General features: G+C 44.7%; 1 protein-coding gene across 5 annotated transcripts in view; it reads left to right on the plus strand.

The window, feature by feature from the left end:
* The window catches only part of hivep1 (HIVEP zinc finger 1), a 281,381-nt gene that overhangs the window by 225,686 nt on the left and 32,545 nt on the right, over positions 1-23,150 (plus strand). For 4 of the 5 annotated variants that reach the window (XM_059653660.1, XM_048559377.2, XM_048559384.2 and 1 more), the window contains 2 exons: positions 2,138-2,631; positions 8,381-9,993. In XM_059653660.1, coding sequence (XP_059509643.1) covers positions 2,138-2,631; positions 8,381-9,511 — 1,625 coding nt within the window. In that variant the 3' untranslated portion in view covers positions 9,512-9,993. Of the gene's footprint in view, positions 1-2,137; positions 2,632-8,380; positions 9,994-23,150 lie in introns of those variants that run through there. The other variant, XM_048559398.2, reaches the window with a different exon arrangement.

A 23,150-nucleotide genomic window follows, 5' to 3' on the forward strand; every position in this document is an offset into this window, starting at 1 on the left:
CTCTCCAAAACCTTGCTGACCATAGACGCAAGACTGACTGGCCTGTAATTTCCAGGAATTTCCCTATTCCCTTTCTTGAAAAGAGGAGCAACATTTGCCTCCCTCCAATCTTCCGGTACGACTCCCGTGGAGAGTGAGGAAGCAAAGATCTTCGCCAGCAGCTTAGCAACCTCCTTTTTCGCTTCCCGGAGCAACCTAGGATAAATCTGGTCTGGCCCTGGGGACTTATCAATCTTAATGTTTGCCAAAATTTCCAGCACATCAACTTCCTCAATCTCGATCTGTTCAAGCCTGTTTTCCTGCTCCTCAAAGTTCTCATTCACAACAAGGTCCCTTTCCTTTGTGAAAACTTGTGCAAAAAACTCATTTAGGGCTTCCCTTATCTGCTCAGACTCCACGCACAAGTTCCCTACGCTATTCCTGATCGGCCCTACGTTCTCCTTGATCATTCTCTTATTCCTCACGTATGAGTAAGATGCCTTCGGGTTCTCCCTAATCCTTCCTGCCAAGCCTTTTTCATGCCCCCTCCTGGCCATCCTCGGTCCACTTTTGAGCTCCTTCCAAGGAAGCCTGTAATCCTCTAAAGCTGTGCTAGACCCTTGCTTCCTCCACCTTACGTAAGCTGCCTTTTTCTTTTTGATGAGAAGCACCTCTGTTCCCGTCATCCAAGGCTCCTTAAACCTACCCCTTCTTACCTGTCTCAGAGGAACAAATTTATATATCACTCGCAACAACTTTTCCTTAAACAGCCTCCACATGTCTGCTGTGCCCTTTCTGTGGAACAATTGCTCCCAATCTGTACTTCCCAACTTCTGTCTGATAGCGTCATAGTTTCCAACTATGTTGAAGTTTTCCGACAATTTCTGTGCTTGTTTCTGATTTCCAGCATCTGAAGTTCTTTGGGGATTTTTTTTGACAAGTGGTAGCTCCTTTGTGTACCGATTACAAAACATACGACAACCAATGAAACTATTGCCCAAAACAGCAAGTTATGTTTTTACAGAAGGTAGGCTGATTGTAAAATGTGTTTTGATAGAAAATGCAGTAAAACAACAGGCAAGTAATATTCGTGCTACATAACTGCCACGCAATAATCATGTCCAGTCAGAGAATCTAATCATCATCCCTTGACATTCAATGGCATTATCATCACTGAAATTCCCCCATTATCAACATTGACCATTGACCAGAAACTGAACTGGACTATCTGGATAAGCGATATGTCCACAAGAGCAAGACAGAGTCTTAGAACCCTGCACTGAGTAACTCCACTCCTGACTCCCTGAAGCCTGTTCACAACCCACAAGCCACACATCAGGAGTGTGCTGGAATACTTCCCACTTGTCTGCATGGGTGTAAGTCCAACAACCCTCAAGAAGCTTGACAACATTGAGGACAAAGCAGACCATTTAATTGGCATTATATCCACAAAGAGATGCACTCTCTATCACTAACTCAGTTGTTGTACTGCAGTGCATCTTGCAGATGATTCACAGAAATTCACAAAGACACCTTCGATAGGACCTTCTAAACCCATGACCAGTACCATCAAGAAGGACAAGAGTAACTGGGGAACACCACCACCTGCATGTTCCCCTTCAAGCCACTCTCCATTTTGACTTGGAAATATATCACTGCTCCTTCAGAGTTGCTGGCTCAAAATCCTGGAAATCCCTTCCTAATGACAGTGTTGGTCTACCCAAATCAAATGGACTGCAATGGTTCAAGAAAGCAATTCATTCCCACCTTCTCCAAGGGCAATTATGACAATAAGCGCTGGCCTAGCCAGTGATGTCCATGTTCCCAGAATGAATAAAAATAAAGAACCCTGGCTAAATGAGTGTTTGCATATACAGAGATATACAATACCACATTACAGGCAACAATATCCCAATGCAAGGCAGATTCGTTGAAATTAGCCCACTTCGTGAATCGAAAGATTGGTTGTCTCACCCTTAGTTCCATTCTGTGTTAGAACAGCTAAAACTTTCAAAACACTTCACAACTAATTTACAGAAGCAGATTTTCACTTAATGCACTAAAACTAATTACAGGGTTATTTGTTATGACAGAATTGTTACACTACAGAAGACAGTCAAATTTAATCCACTAATTTATAGTTTAATTTGTTTAACAGGTGACAAACTAAAGGGTGGACGTGGAACTCTGTACTCCGACGCTGAAGACTCAGATGGTCAGGATGATGAAGATTATGAAGTTGATGACGATGAGGACAGTCAAGGGGAAACCGGATTATCAGCTACTCCTTCAGTAACAGCTAGCCCTCAGCCTAACCTACAGGGAAATGACCAGCTTGGAACACTGACAGATGCCTCGATTTCTCTGGCTGTCAGTGTAGTGAGGACAGCAAATGACTCTACTATGCTGACCAACAGTTTTGATGTATTGTCTGCCGTCTGGCTTACACAGAATGCTAATGTTGAAACCGATAAAATTCAATGTAAATTCTTACCAGTTCATCCCCGTGCAGCTGAAGAAGACAAAGCCATGTCCCCATCAGCTAGAGGTACATTACCAAAGGCTGACCAAAAGTGTTCTGGTTACCAGGTGATATCAGATAATCAGCATGTGCAAGAAAAACTTGGAAAGAAAATCATAGGTGATTTAAAGGTATGTGTGTTTTATTATTATATAGCATATCTTGTATTTTAATCAATAGCCTGAATGACAAAATAAGGCACCTGAATATAAATTTTTAACTAGAACAATAATTTTCATATGAATATTCCTAAATTCTTGCAGGTATGTCAGTTGATTCCTGGGATAACATGACTGATGTATGAGGAGCGATTGACTTGGTTAGGATCCCATGATGCTAGTACAAACCTAAAGAACTATGCTTAGTATTGTAATGCAGCTTACAATCAAGATGAGCCACGCAAAGTCTTATCTACCCGCCTCTTGGGAAATTTAAATTTACACGGTGAATAATTAGCTGATAGAAAATCATTACCTTTTGACAGTGTACAGTGGACATAGGAATTTTATTAACAAAAACAAATGGCTGAGAAAGCACAGCAGGTCTGGCTGTGTCTGTGGAGAGAAATCAGAGTTAACATTTTGGGTCCAATGACCCTTTCTCAGAACTGAAGGGGTTTTAGTTTTTTTTTGAGATTAGTAATCAGTAATGAAGAGATATGTTAATCATATTTATCCTCCTGTTCATCTTTCTATGAATTATATAACATATACAATCTGTAATATCACAGTGCTTGTGTTTGGATGGTTAGGCAAGGCAGTTTCTGTTTTTATTATTACTTACTCATTGTTACTTGAGCATTTCTCTAATAACTACCAGGTCATTTAATCCCTTATTTTGACACACAGTGAAATTGAATCTGCATTACTAAATGAATTGAGGTAAGGCATTCAAGAGAACACTTAAGCTTTATTTTAGAAATTGATTTGATGCAGAACACTAGACAATATCTTAAACGTTGAAAAATCTGTGTCTAAACTGAAAACACAGCCAATTGCTCTCCACTTTCCTGCTCTTCCATAATTGCTGTGCCAAATGATTCTGATAGATTCAGGAGTTTTACTTTTGTCAGTCTATATGCTAGATCCTGATAGAATGGTACAATAATGCTATTTTCTCAAGTACAAACAGGGAACATGTACAAGTGAAGGAGTTTGCTGTAATATGTAGTTAATGCCAGTATCAGTTACAGTGAGCTGCTGTAATTGATTGATACATCAGAAATATACTGTTGCTTCTTAAAATGGTCAGTGAGCTTTGGTGAACTCGCACAATAATAATTGATTCACTAGCTTTTTTTCTCTGCATTCAATAAATGTGTGAGCATTTACCTCCTATTTCCTTCACCTATAATAGTTAATTTACAGTTTATTCTAATATCCACTCCTATTGATAAATTTATTCTGTAACCCATATTTCCCCACTAACAATGTGGGGCCTCATTATAAACCTTCTGCACCTCTGCACTGGAATTTGGGTTTCCCGGCCCCCTTGGGTCACACACATGCACACTATTTTACAGATCAGAGACTCAAACATAAAGGAAAAGGTAGATTATGAGATCCAGTGACTCGGTGACTCAGATTCTTTAATTTTCAAACAGCTACTTAGATCCACTCCTTTGGGCGTCATGATAAAACTTAAGCTTAGGCCTCTCCTTGGCTGGATCATGAGTGAAAGTCTATGAAACTTACAATGCATGCCTTTTTATAGAATGACAGTACTTTTTTTCATCATTCTCTGTAAACAGAGGCAAGAAAAGTTATTTATTGCCTTTTCACCAACTCCCATTCACCTAACAATCTTGTGCTCATTGACATATAGTGGCTCCTGATTAGGCTGCACACTGTGCAAGGACATGAAAACAAGGTGGACAATGTCTCCTCTACCTATTTTTGTAATCTTCTCCAAATAAGCTGTGCACTTCTAATTCTGGTTTCTTGAGCTTTTGCTCTGTCCAGTGTGTTCAGCCACATATTAATGTCAGGTGGAAATTGTGTGGCATGGGTCTCTACCATCAAAGAACCACAAATGATTCTGTAGACAGCATTTTTGATTGAAGAGACTTGTAAATACCTCAAACATGTTACTTCTACTGTCTGTGATTGATAGACATTGGCACCAATGCTGGAACTAGAAGCAAAAACAGAAATTGTTGGTGAAACTCAGCAGGTTTGGCAGCATTTGCGCAAAGAGAGCGGAGTTAATGTTTCAAGTCTGATGACTCTTCATCAGAACTGTCAACTGCTGGGAGTCTTTATGCTGAAGCCAAAGTTGTGAGTGGCGAAGTGAGTGAACAGGTGGAGATGGAACCCACAAAGATATAAAAGGGATAAGTAAACAAGAGATTATGGATAGCACACCAGGACAGAAGAAAACTGAATAAGCAAAATTAAGAGGAGATACTGTGTTTTGAACTAGAATGACTGATGTAGCTAGGAAGTGCTGCACCTGAACCAGATTGAGACTAAGCCCAAGTCCTGGCAGAAAAGGTTAATCGGACTGCAAAAGGAATTTAAACCAGAAAAGTAGATGGAGGGTTTGAGGCAATACAACGTCGTCAAGTTAAGGATAAAAGAAAGAAGTGGTGATACTAATGTCAGACAAAAAAAATGATATTATTTACTCAGTGACTATATATGTAGGAAGTAAGAATTAAATGTCTATTTAAAAGTGACAACAGACATGTTCCCAGGGCCCAATGACTCACATCTAGAGATTAAAGAAAGCGGCAACAGACATAGTAGATCCATTGGTTACAGTGTTCAAAAATCTCATAGATGTGGGAAAAGTTCCACTGGACTGGAAAAGTGCTAAAGTATTCAAAAAGGGAGGAAGGCTCTAAGTAGGAAACTACAGACCAGTTAGTTTAATCTTTTAGGAGGTGGTGATGGCCTAGTGGGTATTATCGCTGGACTGTTAATCCAGAGAGCCAGATAACACTTTGGGGACCTGGTTCAAATTCTGCCACGGCAGACGATAGAATTTGAATTCAATAAAATATCTGGAATTAAGAATCTAATGATGATCGTGAATCCACTGTCAATTGTTGGGGAAAAACCCATCTGGTTCACTAATGAGCTTTAGGGAAAGAGCCTGCCATCTTTACCCGGTCTGGCCTACATGTGACTCCAGACCCACAGCAATGTGGTTGATTCTGAACTGCCCTCTAGGCAATTAGGGACAAGCAATAAATGCTGCCTAGCCAGTCTTGTCCTCATCTTGTTAATGGATAAAGAAAAAAAAAGTGTTATTGAAAAATTATTACAATTTCATTTATTAAGAAAGTAATAACAGGATTTTGGAAATGCAAAATACAATCCATTAATACAAGCATAATTTTATGAAGGAGAAATCATGTTTGAATAATTTACTAAAGGTCTTTGAGGATGTAACAAGCAATATGGATAATAGGGACTGTGTGGATATAGTATATCTAGACTTTCAAAAGGCTTTTGATAACATACCACACAAATGGCTACTACACAAGGTTAAATCACATGAGGTTAGAGGTAATTTATTAATTTTTGAGTAGTGAATGGGCTAAACAACTATAGTGGGTTAGGATAAATGGGTCTTTTTCCGGTTGGCAAGATATAACTAATCAGGTGCCAGCAGGGTTCAGTCTTTGGGCCGCAACTGTTTACAGTCTACACTAATGACTTGGATGTGGAATAGAGAGTATTACAGTCAAATTTGCAAATGACACAAAAAAAGTGGAAAATCCGTTACAACCAAGTAAGAAATTTACAAATGGTTAGGTTAGGTGAATGGGCCAATATTTGGCAGATGAATTTTAATGTGGATAAGTATGAGGTTATCAACTTTTGTTGGAGGGATAGAAAAGGAACTTACTACCTAAATGGAAAGAAACTTCAGAGTGTTTTGGTGCACAATGGAACTGGGTATTTTCGAGCATAAATTATAATAATTATACTATATAACCTGTGTTTTAGCAGGTAATAAAGAATTGGCAATAAGTAATAAGGCAAATGGAATTTGGGCTTTTATTGCTAAAGAAATGGATTATAAAAGTAGGGAGGTGTTGCTGCAACTGTACAAAGCATTAGTGAGACCACATCTGGAGTATTGTGTCCAATTCTGATCCTTTTGCTTGAGGAGGGATGTAACTATATTGAAAGCTTTGAGGAGGTTTACTAAATTGATTCCAGAGATAAGAGGTTTGTCTTCTGAAGAGAGATTGAGCAGTTTCAGCCTATAATTTCTGATGTTTAGAAGGAATGAGAGGAGATCTATCTGAGGTTTGTAAGATGCTACAGCTGATTGAAAAGTCAATGAGGAAAAGGATGCTTCCTCTTGTGGGCCAATCTAGTATGAGAGGACATAATTTTAGGATAATGGGTAGCAGATATAAACCAGTGTTGAAGAAAAATTACTTCTCAAAGTGTCATGACTCTGTGGAATGCACTCCCAAAATGTGATGGATGTTGGGTCATGGAGTGAACTTAAAGGAGGAGATGGACAGATTTTTAATTAGTAATGGGTTAAAAGATTTCGAAAAGTGGGTAGGAAGGTGGAGTTGAAGCCAAGGTGAGAACAGCCGTGATCAGCTCAAATCGGCAGAGCAAACTTGGGGCTGAATTGTCTACTCCTGCTCCAAGTTCTTAAATTCTTTAAGTTGAAGTGATTAACAATAAGGACCTTAAATGATGTGAGCAACTGAATAAGACAGTTGACTGCAAATAGGACAGTATTGGCAGCCAAATATTTCAGCCAATGATATTCTAATAAAGGCTATGGGAAGAATAAGCAGTAGTGTTAGGCGAGCTGTTTTCATCAGAAAAGTCAGAATTATACAGCATGTAACTATTAAAGTGAAATAGCATTCTCAAGAAAGGACTTAAATCTTCAACCGTCAAATAGATGGGGGAAAAATGATGTTCAAACATGAGTTTAAAAATATAGAATCGGTATATGCACAATTTCATAAAAGCTGCTTCTGAAAAATGGAGGTGAGAATGCATCACATATCCAACTTAGTTAACTCAAATTTACTGGCCAGCACATTTCCCTGAACTTTGCCACCTTCAAATCCACCTCCTCTGAAAATGCTTCCTCACTGTCATCCGACACCTATGTTGACACAGTTTTCACTTCAGCTTATTTGACAGTAATTTTGCACCGTGACTCTACCTTGTTCTGTTTTTTAACTTCCTTCCCCATTCCATAGAACAAGGGTAGTTATGGTGACCTATTCCATCATGACAAAAGGTCAGATAAAGGCAAGTCGAAATCTTAGCTTTCTTGGTCTACTATACATTGATTCCTTTGCTACCCTTGTAAAACGGGATTTCTTAAAATTTTATCTGTTTACTATTCATTTTCGGATATCCATTCATCAAAACCTTTTCAAACTAGGTGATCAACCACTGATTCCAAATAAATCTGAATTGAGATGATTGTAAGTGGGAGTTCAAGATTTGTTAATTACGCATCTATTATTTTTAATTATTTGCAAGTGGAGCAGATTAATTGAGGTTTCAATCAAGCGCATATAAAGAGGCACTGAAGGCTCTTCTGGCACAATGTTCTTTCTGAGCAAGAAGGTCTGCGTTTAAGTCCCACCTTACCTGGAATTGTATTATAATTTGATCAAACAGGTTAATTAAAAATAAGTTATAAAGAGGTGCTTACGAAAACTGGTATGATTGGATTTAAAGTATATACAATTTTAATGTTTATGTAAATGTAAGACAGAGTGAAGATTAACTCCCGTATCATTTTTTCTTCAACAAGCTTTTTAGATATAATGAAATAAATAATTTGGAATAGGAGATTCCTCTTTGAGTTCTGTTATTCTTTTTACTAACTTGTATAAATTTTTTAACTGGATGTTTTATTTTTATTTGTATTTACCAGAAGGTGCCTTCACCCATCAGCCTACCTCCTCGCGTGCAAGAAGCAGGACCACTTGTATCCACTTCTCCCGTATCTAGCCCACGTAAGTTGGACAGTCAACAACAAAGGCAACCAGTAGAGAATCAAGGACTGTTGGCTGAAGATCCTCCTTTGCACCTCTTCAGCCACTTGCCTCTTCATTCTCAACAGCAGGTCAAGACCACACGCAGCATGATCCCTGTGGGTGGCATCCAGTTAGGTTTAATGGCATACTCCACTTTTGTGCCAATCCAGACAAGACCAATGCAACTTACTGCTTTTAACATTTTTCATCAGTCTACAAGCTCTTTTTATAAAGATACAATGGAAACAACTGGCAATACAAAGCCTTTGGATATTCCAGAAGAAAATAAACTTCTGCCATGTATTCCTTTGGAACAAGTAAACCTTGCTGACTTGCAAAGTACTAGTAGTTCAAATTTTGAAACCATGAACACTTCGGGCCAAGAAACATTAAACCTTTTAGGTTTGGAAAGTTCAAATATAGGCCCAAAAATGTGCCCTTCAAGCCTTTCAGTTAATGCTGTTGGTCTCCAGGTGTTGACCACAAATCCACAGACTCAAGATATACCATGCTTTCAAGCTCCTGTTTCAGGAGTGCAAATCATGAAACTGTCAACTCTCATTCCATCTGTCACTACAGGAAGAGAAGGCCAAACAAGTAATGAGATGCACTGTACAACCAAACTTTGTGCCAATGGAACTGAATGGGCCCTAGCTAGTCTTCCAGTTACAGTAAATGATAATAAGGTGACCTGTGCACTATTCTCTCAGCTTTCACCTCAAATTGAGGCATGTGCCCTGAAAGAGTTGTCAGATGCAACAGACTGGAAATATAGACAACCAAATCAAACTGACAAAGCAGACAGCTATTCCAATAAAACCAGCTTTCGAGAGGCACACAATATCAAAACAGCTCCTGCGGTACTAATGGACTCTGAATTGGTGAACACTGAAGCAGTGAGTAAATCTCCTGATCAAACCCTTCTTCCAGAAAATAACAGTGGAAAGCCTGTGGCAACTGTGTTAGCCACTGTGCATTACAGTGATGTCAGCAGTGATGATGAAGACAGGCTAGTGATAGCAACATAATTTTTGCAGGACCCTTTTTAAATAGATGTCACTTGTCCTTTTAAAAAGAAATCATACTCTGATTTCTTACTAAACAAGCTATTTTCCATAAAAGCACATTTTCTGATGTAGATACTATGTTTTGTGCAATGTAAACCAGGATCAATTCAGTTTTATTGTTCTTTGTTCGCTCCAGCCATTTTTGTACATGTTGTTAAAAACAATTGTGCCTTTCAGATTTCTTGTTTAGGAACTGTACACATGATAAATGTAGAAAAATGTAGTTGCTTGTGCTTACTAATTTTTAAAAAGATACAACGTGTAGTCTCATAGTAAGGAAAATAACTACATGTTGCACTGATATTGTAAATTTCTATGGCTATGGGGCAGTCTTTTGTGTACAGGCATAAATTGTATACCAGTTCATATTTATTGTATTCATTTTTTGATCCATGATCAGTTCTTTCTTGCTGGGAGTAGGTTTACATTCGGGCAAACTATCTCTCCAGAATAAACAAAAATCATAAAGTATTTGATCACAGAATTTGCGTATTCTTAGCTGACATTCCAGGAAATCCAGTGTTATATCCATATCCAGCAAGATAAGGGAAAAAGAAGCCTGTCACAATGGGTGGAATGGCTCATTCTTCAATAAGCTTCCAGCTTCTCCCTATGCATTTCTCGGCATTCTGTGCTGAGCCAGTTATGGCATTTGCACTACGTCCCTAAAGGAATCAAAGGATATCGGGAGGAAGTGGGAAAATGGTACACGTTAGCCACTGGAGAAGTCCTAGAGGACTGACGAGTGGCTAATGTTGATCCTCTATTCGTGAAGGGATATAGGGATAATCCAGGAAACTACAGACCAATGAGTCTCTCATTAGTGGTCGGGAAGCTATTGGAGAGAATTCTTAGGAATAGGATTTACATGCATTTGGAAAATCATGACCTAATTAGAGACAGTCAGCATGACTTTGTGCAGGGCAGGCCATGTCTAACTAACTTTAAAATTTTTGAGGAGGTGACAAAAGTCATTAATGAGGGTAGAACAGTGAATGGTGTCTACATGGATTTTAGTGAGGCTTTCAACAAGGTCCATTATGGTAGGCCCATCCAGAAGATTAAGATGCATGAGATCCGTGGTGACTTAGTCAGGTGGATTCAAAATTGGATTGCGGGTAGCATTGGAAGATTTTTTTTTTAGGCTGGAGGTCTGTGACTAGTGGTGTCCTGCAGGGATCCTTACTGGGACCTCTGGTGTTTGTGATATATTGCACTTTTGGGAATCAAATGTTAAGGGAAAGTGTACAGTTAACTGCATGACCCTGAACAGCATTAATGTACAGAGGGATCTTGGGGTTCAAGCCCATAGCTCTCTGAAAGTGGCAGTGCTAGTAAATAGGGCGGTAAAGAAGCTGTATGACTTACTTGCCTTTATTGGCCTGGAAATTGAATACAAGAGTCAGGATGTCATGTTGCAGCTTTACAAGACTTTGGTTAGATCACACTGAGAGTATTGAATTCAGTTCTAGTCACCACAGTATAGAAAGGATGTGGAGGACTTGGAGACGGTGCAGAAGATGTTTACCAGGATGCTGCCAGGATTAGAGAGTATGAACTATTGGGAGAAGCTAGAAAAACTTGGGTTGTTTTTCCTGGAGTAGCGGAGGCTGTGCAGAGACTTAATAAAAGTCTGTAAAATTATGAAATGCATAGATAGGGTTGGCAGGCAGAATCTTTTTCCCAGAAGTGAAATATCTAAACCTAGGGGGTATGCATTTAAGCTAAGAGGGGGAAAATACAAAGGAAATATGAGGGGAAAGTTTTTTTTACGCAGACTGGTAGGAGTATGGGTATGCTGCCAGGGATGGTAGTGGAGGCAGATACAAAAGGGGCATTTAAGAGACTTTTGGGTAAGTACATGAATAATGCAAGGTTTGCAGGAATGTGAACCAAGCGCAGGCAGAAGGGATTAGTTTAATTTTGTGTAGTGTTCGGCACAACATCGTGAGCCAAAGGGTCTGTTCCTGTGCTGTACAGTTCTATGTTCTAAGTTGAATGATCAGCCATTATCTTGTTGAATGGTAAAGCAGGCTTAAAGGGCTGAATGGGCTACTCCTGCTCCTATTTAATATCTTTCCATCTAAAGATGTTATAGCCTTCAGATATTTTCGGACACATTATGCTGTTCTTTTTGCTGCAAACACAGACCTTATTCAGTTGCCTTGGGAAGATGCTTGCTGTCATATGCTCAGTACAGTTCCCTTTCTTCATTACTACATATGGTTTTTTTGAAGTGCAAAACACACCTTTCAACTCCATTCTTCTTTGTGATTAAGTAATTGATTACGTTTTTGGTTAATAGAACTAATTTGACTTCACCAGCAGTCTGGACAAGAGTGACCAGGGAGGGATGAGGAAGTGCCCAAGGAATAATTTTTAAGGAGTAATTTAACATAATTTAGTTTGAGGGCTAATTTAAACCTAAAGTCAAGACCATTCTTTAGTGCAGTTTAATTGTACCTTTAGAACAGAAATTTATAGGTAGCTGAAGCTAGTTAATTAGATAATCAATTATTACAGTTTCAGATACCTTTTGAATTTGGGGCTGTAAAGAAAGACCTTGTTGGTGCAGACTTGCCTACTCTAGAGTACTGCTTTGTTACATTGGAGTGTAACTGGAGTTAGGTAAAACCGAGAGGAGGTAGTCAGTCCCTCCTTTTCTCCTTATTGCTGAGCACTTCTCTTAATATTAAACATAAGGTCTTAGAGGATTTGAATCATAAAGGGAAAGAGGGGCTGTTGGGGGAGGAGCTGAGACTGAGCAAGAAATAAAAATCAAGGCCTTTATACTTGCCTGGAAGCCCAGAGTGGGGGACGCAATGGGGAACTTCAAACCAGCGTCTACAGGAAAACAACACATACAGACCAAATACTGAACTACAGAAGCAACAATCCCACACACTGCAGCACAGAGGAACTACAAAGTGCAGAAGAAAATCACCTATACAGCATATTCAAAAAGAATGGGTACCCAATGAACACAGTCCACCGATTTCTCAGCAGAAACCCAAACAAACAGACAAAATGTGCCCAGAAACCATAACCACTCTTCCCTACATCAAAGACATCTCGGAAATGACTGCCAGACTACTCAGACTTCTTGGCATCATGGTAGCCCACAAATCCACCAACACACTAAAACAGCAGCTAATGAACTTAAAAGACCCTATACAGACAACAAGCAAAATGAACGTCATTTACAAAATATCTTGCAAGAAGATAGATTAGAGAGTTGGGCAGAGAAATGGCAGATGGAGTTCAATCCAGGCAAATGCGAGGTGCTGCATTTTGTAAGATCCAATTCAAGACCAAACCAGAAAGTAAATGGAAAAGCCCTGGAGAAGATTGATGCACAGGGAGATCTGGGTGTTCAGGTCCGTTGTACCCTGAAGGTGGCAACGCAGGTCGATGGAGTGGTCAAGAAGACATACAGTATGCTTTCATTCATTAGACTGGGTATTGAGTACAAAAGTTGGCAGGTCATGTTCGATCACATTTGGAAAACTGTGTACAGTTCTGGTTGCCACATTACCAAAAGGACGTGGATGCTTTCAAGAGGGTGCAGAGGAGGTTCACCAGGATGTCGCCTGGTATGAAGGGCGCTAGCTATGAAGAGAGGTTGAGTAGATTAGGATTATTAACATTAGAAAGATGAAGGTTGAGGGGGAGACCTGATTGAGATCTACAAAATCATGAGAGTTATATACAGAGTGGATAGCAAGAAGCTTTTTCCCAAAGTGGGGGACTCAATTAATCAGGGTCACGATTTCAAGGTGAGAAGGGAAAAGTTCTTTACGCAGAGGGTGCTGGGTGCCTGGAACGGTTGCAGCAGAGGTGGTAGAGGCTGGACGATAGCGTCATTTAAGATGTATCTAGACAGATACATGAATGGGCAGGGAGCAGAGAGTTACAGATCCTTGGAAAATAGGTGACAGATTTAGATAGAGGATCTGGCTCAGCGCAGGCATGGAAGGCCGAAGGGCCTGTTCCTGTGCTGTAATTTTCTTTGATCTTTGATCTTGAACTGTGACAAACACTACATGAGACAAATAGGCAGAAAGCTAACCACCAGGATACATGAACATCAACTAGCTACAAAAAGACATGACCCACTATCACTGGTATCTTTACATACAGATGAGGAAGGGCACCACTTTGATTGGGACAACACATCCATCCTAGGACAAGCCAAACAGAGACACGCACGAGAATTCCTAGAAGCATGGCATTCCAACCGGAACTCCATCAACAAACACATTGATTTGGAGCCCATCTACCACCCTCTGGAAAAAAAGAACAGGAAATTACATCACCAATGCAGGACATGACATCAACACAGGAAATGACATCACCAACCCAAGAAAACCTAAACACATAAATAGAAAGCGGGACATAACACCAGTGCTTCACTGGAGGCTCACTGTTGATGTTACCTAGAATGGTGACGAAACATCTGGGAACAAACCTTCAAGCTCAGTGAACCAGCTTACATCTGGAACAAAATAAACACCCACTCTCTTGTGGACCGAGAGGAGGAGAGTGCTGGGTTGGAGGTGAAAGGAAGACGTCGGGTTGGCTGTGCACCCTTGCAACCGGTGGATCTTAATGCTGGCTTCGGCCTAACACTGGTTCAGGGGAGCAGCCAACCTGCAACGATGGGTGCGGCAAGTGCTTGTGCCCGAGGTCAGGGGGTCCGGAACACCATCCGTGTTTCCGTAAAGACGGTGCACCTGTGGACTGCACCTTCTTCGTGAAGAGGGTCCTGTTGGACTGTTGCGGGTTCACTGCTGCGGACATTTACTGCCTGCAGGATTTTCCCGGAGGAGGTTTTTACGATGCGACCTTCAGGACTGCCAAGCTTTGCGAGCGCTTCCTGGAGGTTTTCAAGGAGAAAGGAGGTGAGGGCCCCCTCTCTGTATTGACCGCTGTCCCGCTGTTTGTGATGCCAGTGCAGAGGAGCCGTATGGTGACTGTACACATGTACAACCCGCATGTGCCAGCAGTTGATGTCCTGACCTTCCTTGGAAGGTACGTGAAGGTGGAAGGAGACCTAACTGACATCATGGACCCCTTTGGCATCTGGACCAGTAAGAGGCAGGTCAAGGTGACGCTGAGGATGGGCGCGGACGGGAACGTTGTACACCCACCGTCCAGCTTCGCGATCGGCGGGAGCAAGGGCTACCTGACCTATGCAGGGCATCCTAAAGTCTGCCATGCCTGTGGTAGGTCGGGTCACGTGGCGGCCAACTGCAAAGCCACCATCTGCAGGAACTGCAGGGAGGAGGGACACCTTGCAAAGGAATGCCCAAAAGAAAAAATACTGCAACCTTTGTGGGGAAGCAGGCCACCTCTATAGGGCATGCCCGCAGCAGGGGACCTCCTACGCCCAGGTTGCCGGCAGGGGCAATGCGGGGCCAGTTCCCCCGGAGGAGTGGAAGGCACCAGGGCCCAGCAAGGACCCCACTAATGTGCAGGAGGGCCAGGTCGCGCAGGAGGGCCCAACCCCGCAGGACCGACCCGAGGCCAGCAAAGCGCCCCTGCAGGCTCTGGACCCCCCCGACAACCCGAAGTCGATGGAGGCGGCGACAGGCGACCCAGGGGAGTGGACGTCGGTCCGGAAAGCAAGGAGGAAGGTGTGTCGGCGGGCCCAGGAACCGCAACCATCAGGCGGGAAGAGGCAGCTACAGGGGGGCTATAAGAGCTCATTCGAGGGGGATTCGGAGAGGGCCCGCCCGAAGCAGAAGTTAAAGATCTCAAGGGAGAAGGAAAGCAGCACCAGGCTTCCAGGTGACGGGAGGCGTCCTGAGGCTCCCTCCCACACCCAGTCACGTGCCGCTGGGGCAATGGAGTGCCCCCCGGAACTTCCAGGCAGGAAGGAGGAAACAGCGCGCCACCAGCCTGACCCAGAGCTGGACTCTCCTGCCTCCGTACCCCCGACGGGGGGATGCCACCCAGAAGGCAGCACGGACGGTTTCCTGAGCCCGGAGAGCGTCCAGCAGTTAGCCCGGGCAATGGGCATGAAGGGACAGATGGAGGGGCTGGACCTTGGACTTGGGGAGGGTACTGCGGTCACTGCCCACGATGGGGGTACGAGTTGCGAGCATTTATGTGCGCAGTGTCAAGTCCACCGCAAGATGTGTATCTACATTGGCCTACCTGACCACCATCAAGGCGGACCACCTGTTTCTGCAGGAGTGCGGGATACCGCACCTCAGCAGGTACGGGAAATGGTCGGGCGCCTGGACCTGTGGGCCTTCGATCTGATCGGGGGGGTAACGACTGTCGCTTCTGGGGCCTGGCTATTCTGCTGCGGGGGCGCGACTTCACTATCTCTCAAGTTCAGGAGGTGGTGGGGGGGGACGCCTCCTAGTGGCTGACGTCACCTACAGGAACGCTCCCCTGAGGCTAATCAACGTGTACGTCCCAGCGGTACGGAGTGAGCGGTTGACCGTCCTGCAGCGGCTTCCACCCCTGCTGGCTACGTCCAGGCCGGTCATCCTGGGCGGAGACTTCAACTGCATCATCAATGCAGATGGAAGATCCGGCGCGGGGACAGCGGGTGGGGGGAGTCAACTGGACGTCACGTCCAGATTCCTGATGGGCACGGTGAAGGACGCCAAGCTGCTCGACGTCTTCAGCACCCCTGCAGACGGAGCGCAGTGGAGGTACACCTGGTCGCGGCCAGACGGGTCTATTCGCTCAAGGATAGACTTCCTGTTTGTGTCACGGGCGTTCTCGGTCAGGTCCACCGGTGTCGAGCCGGTGTTCTTCTCTGACCACTGCCTCCTGCTGGCCGATTGTCACTTACAGGACGACCAGCCGGCTGGCAAGAGGACGTGGAAGCTCAACACGACTCTGTTGACCCCAGAGAACGTTGAGGAGCTTAAGAGGGAGTACGCCGGTTGGAGAACCGTGAAACCCCTCTTTAAGTCTCCGGGCAACTGGTGGGAGATGGTGAAGGAGAACATCAAGAGGTTCTTTGTCCTCAAGGGTGTTCGGAAGGCAAGAGAGAGGCGGGGAAAGCTGTCGCGACTCCAGAAAAGGGTGCAGAACCTGCTCCTTCTGCAGTTGATGGGGGTCGATGTCACGGAGGACCTCCACGAGGTGAGGAGCCAGCAAGCCTCGCTCTTCACTGCGGAGGCCTCCAGGATAACCTTCCAGTCCAGGGTCCGCTCCGTGGAGCAGGACGAGACGTGCTCGCGTTTCTTCTTTCAGAAGGTGCACAAAGAGAGCTCTGTGCTTAGTCGGCTGAAGGGGGACGACGGCTCGGTGACGTCATCTCAGCCCGACATTTTGAGGATTAGCAGATCCTTCTATGCCAGACTGTACGACATGAAGCCCACGGACAGCACGGCCTCCAAGTCGTTCCTGTCGTCTATCACGGAGGTCTTAGACGACGGCACGAGGGAGTGGCTGGACCAGCCGATATCCCTGGACGAGCTGATCAGAGCCCTCAAGTCCTTGGAGAGGAATAGGACTCCCGGAAGCAACGGCTTACCGGTCGAGCTGTATTCCGCTCTGTGGGAACTGGTCGGCCAGGACCTGCTGGAGGTGTACGATAGTGCGCTTCGGGCAGGGGAATTGTGCAAGTCCATGAGGAAGGGCATCATCACCCTCATTTACAAGAGGAAGGGGGAGAGGGAAGAAATTAAGAATTGGTGTCCCATTTCACTACTGAACGTGGACTACAAAATCCTGGCCAAGGTCATAGCCAACCGGGTCAGGTCTGTCCTGGAGTCGGTGATTCACCCTGACCAAACCTGTGCTGTGCCAGGCAGGAAGATCGCTGAGAGCCTCGCGCTCATCAGGGATACGATCGCCTATGTACAGGACAGGCGGGTGGACACCTGCCTCGTCAGCCTGGACCAGGAGAAGGCCTTCGACAGGGTCTCTCATGCTTACATGAGTGACGTCCTCTCCAAATTGGGGTTCGGGGAGGGCATCCGCAATTGGATCCGGCTGCTCTACGCCAACATCGTTAGCGCAGTCTTGATCAACGGATGGGAATCGGACAGTTTTCCTGTCAGATCTGGAGTCAGGCAGGGCTGCCCGCTCTCTCCTGCCTTGTTCGTGTGCTGTGTGGAGCCCTTCGCCGCGTCCATCAGGAAGGACGTGAGCCTGAAGGGCGTGACTATCCCAGGCAGCGGAGGCCTTCAGGTCAAGACCTCCCTGTACATGGATGATGTCGCCATCTTCTGCACCGATCGTCGGTCAGTGAGTAGACTATTGGACATGTGCGGCCAGTTTGAACTGGCCTCGGGTGCCAAAGTCAATAGGGGTAAGAGCGAGGTCATGTTCTTCGGGAACTGGGACGACCGCTCCTTCATCCCCTTCACCTTCAGGACAGACTACCTGAAGGTGCAGGGTGTTTGGTTTGGTGGAGCTGGGGCATGCACTAAGACTTGGGAGGAGCGTATCACCAGATTGAAGCAGAAGCTGGGCAGGTGGACGCTCCGGTCCCCCTCCATCGCAGGTAAGAACCTGGTTGTCATTTGCGAGGGGCTTTCGGTACTGTTGTTTGTGGCGCAGGCCTGGCCTGTTCCCTGGACCTGCGCTGCTGTGGTCACCCGGGCCATCTTCCACTTCATTTGGGGGTCGAGGATGGACCGGGTCCGCAGGGACACCATGTACAAAGACCTGGAAAATGGGCGAAAGGGCGTACCGAACGCTACCCTTGCCCTGACGGCTACCTTTGTGTGCGGCTGCATCAAGCTGTGCGTAGATCCTCAGTACGCAAACACCAAGTGTCACTACTTACTAAGGTTCTACCTGTCCCCAGTGTTGCAAAGGATGGGCCTGGCCTCGTTGCCACGGAGCGCTCCGAGTAGTTGGACCGTTCCGTACCACCTGTCTTTCGTGGAGAAATTTTTGAAAGGAAACACCTTTGACCACAAGGCCGTCAGGCAGTGGTCAGCACGTAGTATCCTCGGCACCCTTCGGGAAAATGAGAGGGTGGTTCCCCACGCAGACTGCCAAAGTCGTTTGGCAGAATGCCTCATCGCCAGAACTTTCAAACAAGCACAAGGACATTGCTTGGCTGGCGGTGAGAGGGGCTCTGCCAGTGAGATCCTTTATGCATGCCCCGAATCTCTGCGCCACCGCACGCTGCCCTCGAGGTGGCTGCGGGGGGGGGAACGAGACTGTCGATCACCTCCTTCTGGAGTGTGCCTATGCGCAGGAGGTCTGGAGGGGGATGCAGTGGTATTTGTCGAGGTTCGTCCCGAGCAGCTCCGTGACGCGGGACTCCGTGGTGTACGGGCTGTTTCCCGGGATGCACACTGAGACCAACATCAACTGCGCCTGGAGGACCATCAATGCGGTGAAGGACACTCTTTGGTCTGCCCGCAACTTGCTGGTCTGCCAGCTGAAAGAACTGACCCCGACCGACTGTTGCAGACTGGTGCACTCCAAGGTCCAGGACTACGTGCTGAGGGATGTGCTAAAGCTTGGGGCAGCCCCCACCAAAGCACGGTGGGGAAAGACCACGGTTTGAAACCCCTCGTCCAGATTAGAAAAAAGGGCCCTGTCTGGTAACTGGGCCCAGCTGGCGCCTTCCCCAACTGGTCCAGGGGCCAACGGGGACTGTGCGGGCTGACGACTGCCGGAGTATTTTCTTTGCTTTGATTTTTTTTCTTTTTTTTTTCCTTTCGTTGGTGTATGTACCCCCTGGGTAACCTGGAGTGGCTTGCATGACTGGGTAGGTGTGTAAATATGTTTTATTTTTTGTACATCTTACAAATAAAGTATATTTTCTCAAATTTAAAAAAAAGGTGACGAAACGTCTGAAAACGAACCTTCCAGCTCAGCGTGCAAATTTACGTGCAGTGGGTAAATAATCTTGATCACGCCCAGATTACACCCCAGATTTCTGAACAAGATAGCTGAGGAAATTGTAGAAGCAATGAGAGACATGGATGTAGCAGATGTAGAGAAGATGTTTCCACCCGGAGGAGGTAATAAGACCTGACAGCCTCAGACTGAAAGGGTGACCCATTAGAACTGAGATGAGGAATTCCTTCAGCCAGAGGATGGTTCATCTGTGGAATTTGTTGTCAAAAAGGGCTGTGGAGGCCAAATCATTGAGTGTATTTAACAAAGATAGCTTCTTGATTGGTAAGGGAATTAAGGATTATGGGGAGAAGGCAGGAGAAGGGAATTGAGAAACATCAGCCATGATCAAATGATGAAGCACACTGAATGGACCAAATGGCCCAATTCTCATCCTATACCTTCTAGTCTTAAAGATTGGGAGAGGCAGGCAAGCAGCTATTAGAAAGTTTATGAATTTCTGGAGTGTTTCTGAGATAGTTTCCCACAACATTATGTCATGGATACAACATGGGGATAAGCAGTATTGGATTTAGTAATGAGTAATGAACTAGATTGAATTAGCAACCTAACTCTGTGAACATCAATGAAATAATGTTCATAACATGATCAAGTTCACTTGATCTTTTGAAAGCAAAATGTATGAATTCGCTATCAGAGTTTTAGATTTAGATGAGGCCAACTTTAAAAGATGAGACAGAAACTATCCACAGTAAACTGGGAAAGTCTCCAAATGGGTTAAAACAATTGAAGAACAGTGAACATGTTGAAAGAAGGGTTTAACACAATATAAGAGAAGTTGATATCCTTGACAGGGAAAAGCTCAACTTCACAGGGAAAACAGTTATTGACAAATAAAGAAGTAAGTGGCAGCATAAAACTAAAAGGGCTTGCAGTAATGCAAAACAAAAAGCACAGATCCTGTTGAATGGAAAAGATACAGAAAACAACAAAGGATGGCAAAGCTTATTAGGGCTACTAAAAGATATAAAAGCAAATTTGTCAGGGACATCAAAATCAATAACACATAATTTTATAGTTTCATACAGGGAAAGCAGGTAGGTTACGTGGAACAATTCTCTTCAGTACCTACACTGGCCTAAACCCCACCTCTTCCTTCGTTACATTGATGACCGTATCGGCACCGCCTCGTGCTCCCACGAGGAGCTTGAACAGTTTATCCACTTCACCAACACCTTCCACCCCAACCTTAAGTTCACCTGGACCATCTCTAATACCTCTCTCTCCTTCCTGGTCCCCTCTATCTCCATCTCTGTCAACCACCTGGAGACCGATATCCATTTCAAGCCTACCAACTCCCACAGCTGCCTAGAATATACCTCCTCCCACCCAGCTTTCTGCAAAACTGCCATCCCCTATTCCCAATTCCTTCGCCTCCGCTGCATCTGCTCCCAGGATGAGGCATTCCACTCCCATACATCTAAGATGTCCTCAACTTCGAGGACTGCAACATACCCCACTTAGTGGTCGAGAACGAACTCAACCGTGTCTCCCGCATTTCCCGCAATAACAACCAAAACTAAATCCTCTTCATCCTCATGTACCACTCCACCAACCTCTGGATCCAACGCATCATCTGCCGACACTTCTGCCATCTGTAACCCAACCCCCACTACCAAAGTCATTTTTCCCTCCCCACCTTTATCTGCTTTCCAGAGGGACCACTCTCTCCGTGACTCCCTTGTCCACTCCACACTCCCCTCCAGCTCCACCACACCCGGCACTTTTCCCTACAACCGCAGGAAGTGCTACACCTGTCCCTCATCTCCCCTCTCGCCCCCATCCCAGGCCCAAAGAAGACTTTCCACATCAAGCAGATGTTCACCTGAACATCTGCTAATGTGGTATGCTGCATCCACTGTTCCCATTGTGGCCTCCTCTACATCAGGGAAAACAAGCAGAAGCGAACCATTTTAATTCCCCCTCCCATTCCCCTGCGGACACGTCCATTCTGGGCCTCCTGCAGTGCCACAACGATGCCACCTGAAGGTTGCAGGAACAGCAACTCGTATTCTGCTTGGGAACCCTGCAGCCCAATGGTATCAATGTGGACTTCACAAGCTTCAAAATCTCCCCTCTCCCTACTGCATCCCAAAACCAGCCCAGCTCAACCCCGCCTCCCTAACCTGTCCTTCCTCCCGCCTATTCCCACTTCCCACCTCAAGCCCCACCCCCATCTCCTACCTACTAACCTCATCCTGCCCCCTTGACCTGTCTGTCCTCCCTGACCTATCTCCTCCCTAACTCCCCACCGACATTCACCTTTACTGGTTCCATCCCCGCATCTTTGACGGGTCTGTCTTCTCTCAACCTATCTTCTCTTGTATCTGTCTCCCCCTCTCTCCCTATTTATTTCAGAACCACCTTCCCCTCTGCCATTTCTGAAGAAGGGTCTAGCTCCGAAACTTCAGCCTGCCTACTCCTCTGATGCTGCTTGGCCTGCTGTGTTCATCCAGCTCTACACCTTGTTATCTCAGATTCATCAGCATCTGCAGTTCCTACTGTCTCAGTCAGGAGAGATTTTAGCCCACTGAAGAGTGAAAGTAATATTGCCAATGACTATAGGGAAATGGTAGACATGTTGAATAATTACTTTGCCTCAGTATTCACAGTAGAAATGGAGGATAGCTTGCCAGGCATCCTGAGATAATTAATAGTGCATAGAGTGCAGGGACTGTACAAAATTGGTGGATATGTAACATCGTTAACTAGGCATTTAAATATTGGCAAATCCCTGGGTCCTGAGATTTCCATGTCAGGGTGTTAAAGGATTAGGAGAGCACGTTGTAGATGCCTGAACTACAATCTTTCCCTGATACAAGAGACATCCTTCTGGTTTGGAAAGTTGCACATGTAACTCCCCTTTTTAGAAAGGGCCAAAGAAGAAACCAAGAAATTACAGATAACAGTCTGAAGAAGGGTCCCAACCTGAAACGTCAGCTTTTCTGCTCTTCTGATGCTGCCAGGTCTGCTGTGTTTGTCCAGTTCCACACTGTCTTACCTCTGACTCCAATATCGGCAGTTCTTAGAATCTCTAACCAAGAAATTACAGACCAGTAAGCCCAACAATTGTGGTGGAGAAATTATTGACAGGCTTATAATCAGGGATGGGGTAACTGAACTCAGTGAAAATTTTCAGTTAATCAGAAAGAACTGACATGAATTCATGACAGGTGGGTCATGCCTGACAATGCTCATTAAATTTTTTGAAAAGGTACCTAAGGTTTTGGACAGGGGAATGTCTATGGGTGTTGTCTATATGGACATCCAGAAGACATTTGAAGTCCCACTTCAGAGACTGTTAACAAAGGTAGAATTCCATGGAATTGAGGGCTAATTGCTGACAGAGCTGGGAATTTGGTTGAGTGGCAGGCAACAGAAAGGGAGAATGGGTGTGTAACTTTGGTTACACTGTAGCCCTCCCAATAGATAGCAGGAGATTGAAGAACAGATATGTAGGCAGATCGTGGAAAGATGTAAAAACATCAGGGTTATTTTAATGGGTGATTTAATTTCCCCAAAATTGACCAGAACTATTTCAGTGCCAGGAAATTTGATGGAGCAGAAATGTTTAAGCACATCCAGAATGATTTCCTGAAACAAATATTGTGTGTCCAACTAGGGAAGGGGTCATCTAGATCTTGTGTTAGGGAATGAGCCTAGCCAAGTGACTAGAGTTTCAGTAGGGAGCATTTTATGAACAGCGAACATAATGCTATAAATTTTAAAATAGTTAAGGGTAAGGATA

Source organism: Stegostoma tigrinum, chromosome 2 (assembly GCF_030684315.1).
Source record: "Stegostoma tigrinum isolate sSteTig4 chromosome 2, sSteTig4.hap1, whole genome shotgun sequence".
NCBI lineage: Eukaryota > Metazoa > Chordata > Chondrichthyes > Orectolobiformes > Stegostomatidae > Stegostoma > Stegostoma tigrinum.